This window comes from Mytilus californianus, unplaced genomic scaffold, assembly GCF_021869535.1.
Source record: "Mytilus californianus isolate M0D057914Y unplaced genomic scaffold, xbMytCali1.0.p SCAF_19, whole genome shotgun sequence".
NCBI classification, from domain to species: Eukaryota; Metazoa; Mollusca; class Bivalvia; order Mytilida; family Mytilidae; genus Mytilus; species Mytilus californianus.
In genome coordinates, this window is record NW_026262667.1 from 6,938,111 (window position 1) to 6,946,703 (window position 8,593).

Below are 8,593 nucleotides of genomic sequence, written 5' to 3' on the forward strand. Positions count from 1 at the left end.
ATATCAAATGGTCGTCCCTTAAATGCAAAAGTTTAAAAGGCCATTTGAGAACTATGTAGTGGCATTCGGCGTTTTGGCCAACGTTTCTGTGTGTTTCGGAATACTTTTCTCGGTATTTGTATTGTAGTCTTGTTTTAATTAACATGAAACGCATCGGACTTTTTTGTTACTTTACGTTTTTACTCACATTACGTACAACGAATTCGTGATTATCCGCATCCACTCAGATTGCATGACTCGTTTTCAAAAGACTCTATTAAAGGTACATCCGTGTTCAGAAAGTTAACCATATATCAAATCAGTTTTAATTCAATCAAAAGTTCATAATAATTATGTGGTTAGCTTTCTGAACACGGATGTACCTTTAACAGAGTCTTATAAACTTACTTAATATTAGTTAAAAGGGTTGGCTAGAACGAGACTAGAACAGATAACCCGATGAAGTGGTTGTTATAAAGCTTTCAGACGGAAGATAAGAACAAACCATAGGCAAAGTCACACCACGTAGTCACGTAGTAGTCATGCTTAATCCACTGTTAATGTTAGTTTGCTCAAGTACAGTATATGCAGCCATATGGAGACCAAGTGCTACCACTACATTTCAATGGCAGCTCAATAGTGGCCACATAAACACACATGTCGATGCACATGTTTATGATGTGGATTTGTTTGATGTGTCTACAAGTACAATACATTCACTTCAAAGGTAAACTCTATTTTTTTCTTCTTTTTCTTTTTTTTTTTTTTTAATTTTAAATATGTTTTCAAACATTAGCAGTGATGTAAGCATATATAAGAACAACACATGAAAAGAACCCAAATTTTGCATGTCAATAATTTATAAGATTTATAATCAAATTGACTCAAATTTAAATATATTATTCCACATTGCAGAAATATAAAATGCAGAATATAAACTTTTACATGATAAAATATATTATCATGGTATACTACTGTACAAGTGCTTGCAGATAAGCTAAAGATAAATTTGGCAGTTCTTAAACATTGGGACAAGGAAAAGTTCAGAATATATAATAAAAAATGCCTGAGAGAAAATTTTCTAGGATTTTTGGAACACCAATTAAACAGAGTAGGGCTTGGACTCTGGTAAACTTATCACATTTTATAGATCAAAAACTACCAACTTCGTATAGAAACTAGGCGATACGAAAAAAAGAAAATAAATGAACAATAAGTGCCGCTGAAAAAAGAAGATCGATTATGCACTCATTATACATTATAGGAAGTTGAGATTGAACAACATATTATGCTCGAATGTCCAGCCTTTGCCAATGAACGTCAACAAATGGCTAATAAGATTGTTCAAATATGTCAAAACTATTTATTGTTAAACAATTGGCAAAAATTTTATTGGCTTTTCAATTATTAAGACAAAACCATTTTATCCATACTTTCAAATTTCATGCAAACTAATTATGGAATAAGAAACAAGGACATTCTTTAAATATATGGTTACATGTTATTTCTGTAAACATTTTGTATTATGACATTATACAAAGGATTTAAATTGTACTTAAATCTTTTAATATAATTATTCAAATAATATCATGTGTCAGAGCATAGTTTATATTATTGCTATCTTTATTTGGATCATTCTATCTGTATGCCCCAAAAGGGCTCCGAATTGGAAATGTAATATATTTAATGTTGATGTTAAAGTGTGTAAATGACTTGAAATCATTTTGAATCCAATTAGTATAAAATGTTTAAATAAAGTTTATATTTTACAATAATTTCCCTTTTGTCCTATACTATTGCTGTGATACAAATTAATGAGGTACACTTAAAAAGCACTTGGTTCCCCCGAATGAGGTCAAAACTACCCTTTGAACCAGCTTAGAATACTCCACAGCAATTAAGAAGAAATCGAGAAGTCAATAAAACAAAAAGTCGAAGAAGACAGACAACAAACACTGCAACAAGAACAAATAACCGACCACACCAACAAACAAACGGTCACATGAACAAACAACACTGCCACATGAACTAAAAACCGGCCACAAGAACAAACAAAATCGCCACAAGAACAAACAACATTGTCACAAGAACAAACAACATTGTCACAAGAACAGACAACATTTTCACAAGAACAAACAGCATTTCCACAAGAACAAACAGCATTTCCACAAGAACAAACAACATTTCCACAAGAACAAACAACATTGTCACAAGAACACAAGCAACATTGTCACAAGAACAATCAGCATTTCCACAAGAACAAACAGCATTTCCACAAGAACAAGCAACATTTCCACAAGAACAAGCAACATTGTCACAAGAACACAAACAATATTTCCACAAGAACATACAATATTGCCACAAGAACAAACAACATTGTCACAAGAACAAACAACATGTCCACAAGAACAGACAACATTTACACAAGAACACAAACAACATTGTCACCAGAACAAACATTTCCACAAGAACAAACAATATTGTCACAAGAACACAAACAACATTTTCACAAGAACAAACAACATTTCCACAAGAACAAACAATATTGCCACAAGAACAAACAACCGGCCACGAAACACTACAAAGAAAACTAAAGATTGAGTAACACGAACCCAATCATGAACCTAGGGTAGAATCAGGGGATTGAGATATGTGTGTTATTTAAAATACGAAAGGCTGTTTTCTTAAATGAAACTTGTTTTTTTGTTTAGATCTGGGAAGAAAGTAATCTGCTATTTTTCTGCCGGATCATATGAAAATTGGCGCTCTGATCACAGTGCTTTCCCAAGTGATGTGATAGGCCATAAACTTGATGGTTGGAATGAGAAATGGCTTGACATAAGAGATGGCAGAGTTAAGAGTATTATGTCTGCTAGATTAAAGAAGGCTCAAGATAAAGGATGTGACGGAGTAGAACCTGACAATGTCGATGGATATACCAATGACAATGGCTTTCACCTAACTGCACATGATCAGCTGACTTATAACAAATGGCTAGCAACAGGTTTGTGTGTAATAGTATACGTACAGTCCAGTAAATGATCTTATTGAATGGTCAAATTCTAATGTAATACTCTCGAAAATGTTCAAAATAAAGTTTTTTTAAGTATCCAGGTATTGTCGACTTGATTTTCACAAGGCTTTTGCCAATTCCCCGATCTTCCATTGCTGAATTGTGTAAAAAATGCATTTAAGAAATACAACACTGCTATTCCTACTATGTTGCAATGCCCTTTAAAGTTCAAAATTGTCCCGTTTGCGCAACGTTGTTGCCGATGACTCTGACCGTGAATCATAAAATTGATAGGAGACATCATCCAATTCAAATTCATTCTGGTTGAAATACAGATCCTGTGTCCACACTTCGTTGAAATACAGATCATGTGTCCACGCTTCGTTGAAATACAGATCATGTGTCCACACTTCGCTGAAATACAGATCCTGTGTCCACACTTCGTTGAAATACAGATCATGCGTCCACACTTCGTTGAAATACAGATCCTGTGTCCACACTTCGTTGAAATACAGATCCTGTGTCCACACTTCGTTGAAATACAGATCATGTGTCCACGCTTCGTTGAAATACAGATCATGTGTCCACACTTCGCTGAAATACAGATCCTGTGTCCACGCTTCGTTGAAATACAGATCCTGTGTCCACACTTCGTTGAAATACAGATCCTGTGTCCACACTTCGTTGAAATACAGATCATGCGTCCACACTTCGCTGAAATACAGATCCTGTGTCCACACTTCGTTGAAATACAGATCCTGTGTCCACACTTCGTTGAAATACAGATCATGCGTCCACACTTCGTTGAAATACAGATCCTGTGTCCACACTTCGTTGAAATACAGATCCTGTGTCCACACTTCGTTGAAATACAGATCATGTGTCCACACTTCGTTGAAATACAGATCCTGTGTCCACACTTCGCTGAAATACAGATCCTGTGTCCACACTTCGCTGAAATACAGATCATGCGTCCACGCTTCGTTGAAATACAGATCCTGTGTCCACGCTTCGTTGAAATACAGATCCTGTGTCCTTACTTCGCTGAAATACAGATCCTGTGTCCTTACTTCGCTGAAATACAGATCCTGTGTCCACGCTTCGTTGAAATACAGATCCTGTGTCCACACTTCGTTGAAATACAGATCCTGTGTCCTTACTTCGTTGAAATACAGATCCTGTGTCCACGCTTCGTTGAAATACAGATCCTGTGTCCACGCTTCGTTGAAATACAGATCCTGTGTCCACACTTCGTTGAAATACAGATCCTGTGTCCACACTTCGTTGAAATACAGATCCTGTGTCCACGCTTCGTTGAAATACAGATCCTGTGTCCACACTTCGTTGAAATACAGATCCTGTGTCCACACTTCGTTGAAATACAGATCCTGTGTCCACACTTCGTTGAAATACAGATCCTGTGTCCACACTTCGCTTACAGGTGACTGACCACCAATTCAAAATCCCTATATACTCAACAAATTTTAATATTTTCACAGCTTTCTTAATATTTTACCTTAAGTTTAACATCATAAAAAACAGGTATATCCTGAATTGTACATGTATCAACTTTCTACATGCCAAGTTTCAACCAATGTTTTTAAAAAGTCTTGTAGTGAAATACTACCGTTTGGAAGGCAACTACTACTAAAAATAACCCCTGGTGTTCTGGAAATCTTAAATAAGTATACTATTGAGCGTACTAATCCTCAATTTTTAATGCAAACTCATGGACAAGTAAATTTTGGCTCAAAATGGTCTAAATATATTTCTCTTTCACCAAAAGTTTCATTTCTGCAAATTTCTTGATTAGTTTAAGTGAACAATGACATCAAAGGCACTATTTTTGTCAGGGAAGGGCTACTTTTAAATATTTTCTAAGTTGGAGTTGGTGAATTGGTGGTCTGACCCCTACAATGAAGCTTTGTAAGCCAAACATTGACACATGATCTGTTTTTTAATCAGATTGATCAAAAGTGAGATTACATGACTTATTCCTTGATAATTCATTTTAATAATTTTATAAACATATATGATTGATGATTGATTGTTGCTTGTTTAACGTCCGTTGGCAATTTTTCCATGCATATTCAGGACCAGGACAAATTAACAATTAATACAGAAGGTACAGGTTCTGTCGTGTAGTTCGACCAGGATGAAGAGCGGGACATTTGGACTGCCACTAGAAAATGAGGGTATTTTTGATAGAGACAGAAATTTTGCCTTGCAACAGGCGACCTACGGGCCCTTCAGAGAGTTGTTGAATAAGTTCTTTTGCGTACACAGAGTATGGCATTCTACCTTCACGAGTATACATGTGATCTAACGTCCCCATTCCGACAGGACGTGGCTGTCATCTATACATCCAGCATTGCCAAACAGATGATCCACTTTACAAGGGATTTACTGTCAGACTTGAGAAGTCCAGGGATGATCCTATTTCGATACCCCTAATCAATCATTGTTGTTCCGAACTACATGATACTTCAGGGCAAACACCTTGGTCGTCCTGCTTAGCTTACTGGCCGATATCATGAAAATAAGCATATGTATTTAAATCTTAAACATAAAAAGGATGATAATTCATGATGATTTCTTGGAAATGCAATGGATGAAACGATTTTATTTATAAAGAACTATTTCAAAAATAAACAAAAATTTAACGATTATAGACTAGTTTATGCATAAAAAAAACTGGAAAGGGAGACAACTAATATAACAAAATATGTCCCAACTGGTTACTTACCATACTCATCAAAGATACCAGGCTTATAAGTTTGTACGCCAGACGCGTGTAGATATTAAGCAAATAAGGAAAGGAAAAGTATCTACATTTTTATAACTTTCCGAAAGTGAAAGGTGAACCTAATCTCCTTCACAGTTTTGTAATTTTTTTCTTGATCGCGAACGATGATTATTTTATCCTTGAAAATGTATAAATAGAAAAGTGTACTGAACAAATATTAGAATTCAATAGTTCTTGAAAGGATATAGTATCATCCTTATATTTTAAATAACTTATATTAAAATTAAACCCATAAGGACAATTTAATAAAAATCTCTCGTATATGAATTGTAATATCTAGAAATATGTGAACGAGTTACAATGAAATGTCTTAGTAATTCATATTGATATTTGTTTTTCAATCTTTGTTGTCCAGAAGCACACAATCATGGGCTCTCAGTGGGCTTGAAGAATGATGTGGACCAGATACAGGAGTTAGAATCACATTTCGATTGGGCTTTGAACGAAGAGTGTGTTCATTACAATGAATGCAAAAAATACCAACCATTTATAGACGCACACAAGGTATTCACGTCTTTGTTCTTCATCTTAGTCATTAGATGGTAAAAGCTTATAATAACCAATCGATCAAATGATTGTTATCTAGTTTTTTTAGATGAATTACAACTGTTAAAAAAGGGTCAAGAATTTAGTTATTAGAAATTGTTACCAAGTTTTGACTGTAGGATCCTTTAGAAGTTCCTTTCTGTTTAATCTGCCGGAGGAGTTTTTTCCTGCTTATCCAACAATTGAAAATACATATTCATTACATTCCTACAAACAAGGATCAATAGAAAATGCAAACGTGTAATTAAAAGAAAGCGAAATGTTAACTGAAAAATAATTTTTTAAACACCCTTAATTATGGCTTCTTATAACATACGCATTTGGAAGCATCTATCAATATTGTCAATTTTTTGGTATATATAATTTTACTTTCAGGCTGTATTTCACGTTGAATATGTAGACAGTCATAGTTCTGGTTCCAGCAAGAAGGGTTCTGTCTGCCACTCAAGTCGTCGTCCACGACAATTTATCACACTTATAAAAGACTGGGATCTTACAGATTGGAGAATGACATGCTGATTTAATGTTTCACAGTTCACTTGTCATAAAGGTTGTCTCTATTCAATATCTATATTTGTCCCTATCTAACAAAAAGGGTTATAAAGGTGAGGGAACTGTTGATTTCTTGGGACACACATTTATCGACTAGATGTAGGCGCATCATTCATTCCAAGTTACTACACACACATTTATCGACTAGATGTATGTGCATCATTCATTCCAAGCTACTACACACACATTTATCGACTAGATGTAGGTGCATCATTCATTCCAAGCTACTACACACACATTTATCGACTAGATGTAGGTGCGTCATTCATTCCAAGTTACTACACACACATTTATCGACTAGATGTAGGTGCATCATTCATTCCAAGCTACTACACACACATTTATCGACTAGATGTAGGTGCATCATTCATTCCAAGTTACTACACACACATTTATCGACTAGATGTAGGTGCATCATTCATTCCAAGTTACTTATTAACCAATTAATCTATGTCATTCAAACTTTGGTGAAATATTCACAAGATGTCTGCATCCGGTCTCAAGTGTGTTTCCGGGAGTAATCTATATGGATTCTGCTTTTATAGGAGGTATGCTTCTTCTATTGAAAACCCCACTGACTACTTGTGCGTATGGTTTTTGCAAATGTGCAATTTAATTTGAAATTTCACAACAGTCAAAATCAGGATTATATGTTTATGTTTTCATTTGATCAATGGTGTGCATTCGGAATTGGGACGTTAAAGTCGAAGTCCTGTCATGTAAAGGGTTACAATCACTGTTTCACCCTCTGTCGTTAAAAGACCCTTGCAATAATTTGAGGAAGGGGGCCAGTATGTGAGCGCAAGACATTTTGACTAAATCGTTTCGTGGCCATAGTATCACCTGGGCTAAAAATTTTGGAGTCAAGTTTACGTTTGGGCTAATTATTTTTGTTTATCTGTACAGGTACATTACAGGTAAAATTTATCAAATATGAAATATGTCAGATATGTATTAAAATATTATTTTGAAAATACTACCTACATAAAAATTCGGTCATTAGGAAATCATGCTTGTTTGAAAAAAAAGAACTTGAAGTTTTGCACCACTTAATGGAAGGAGTTTACAGTCAAGATCAGGCAGTATCACAAGATTATATTTTTTAAAGACTATTAGCTATAAATTCAGGACCTGGACCTATAATAGTATGCTGACAATATATTATGTCCCAGCCTTAACCAATCTTTGAAAAAATCTATTGAATATACTTTTTATATCTTATCCTATAGCTGTTTTATACCTTCACGTTGTCCCTAGTTTTGAACAATATTTAGTGCTATAGACTTATGTTACTAAAAATCCTACGTTTACCTCCCAGTGGTGAGCAAGCACCGTCTGGCAATCGGAAGTGTTACTAGTATATAAAACAAGAACATGTTATGAATACCATGCCATTTCTTACATATAGAATGTTAATGTATAAATACAATGCCAATTATTACATATAGAATGTTAATGTATAAATAAAATGAAGATACACGTACATGGAAGGATTAGCTCAAATGTCAACTTTAAAATTTAGCCCCAATATCGACTTGCCATTAGCCCAAATGTTTCATCAATTAGCCACCCAAACGTGCATTTCTCCATTATGTGACCTATTGCAACGTAAAGTTTCCGTCCCTCCTTTTCCAGTAGCACTCCAAATTTCACCTTTCATCGGGATAATTTATGAGGGTAGGAATATCCTTTACCGT

The 8,593-nt window shown here is 34.9% G+C and overlaps 1 protein-coding gene across 2 annotated transcripts; it reads left to right on the forward strand.

Moving 5' to 3' along the window:
* Positions 1–326: 326 nt before the first annotated feature.
* On the forward strand, positions 327–8,386 carry LOC127727182 (uncharacterized). 2 transcript variants are annotated; one of them, XR_007993820.1, is made up of 5 exons: positions 327–706; positions 2,691–2,983; positions 6,154–6,302; positions 6,720–7,101; positions 7,204–8,386. XR_007993820.1 is itself a non-coding variant. In XM_052234624.1 (4 exons), exons 1-4 carry the CDS (start codon positions 522–524, stop codon positions 6,861–6,863), a joined length of 771 nt encoding a protein of 256 aa, XP_052090584.1. In that variant the 5' UTR covers positions 327–521; the 3' UTR covers positions 6,864–8,386. The 2 variants fall into 2 exon arrangements, 1 of the variants encoding a protein (XP_052090584.1); XM_052234624.1 differs by having other exon boundaries at positions 6,720–8,386.
* The last annotated feature ends 207 nt before the right edge of the window (positions 8,387–8,593 follow it).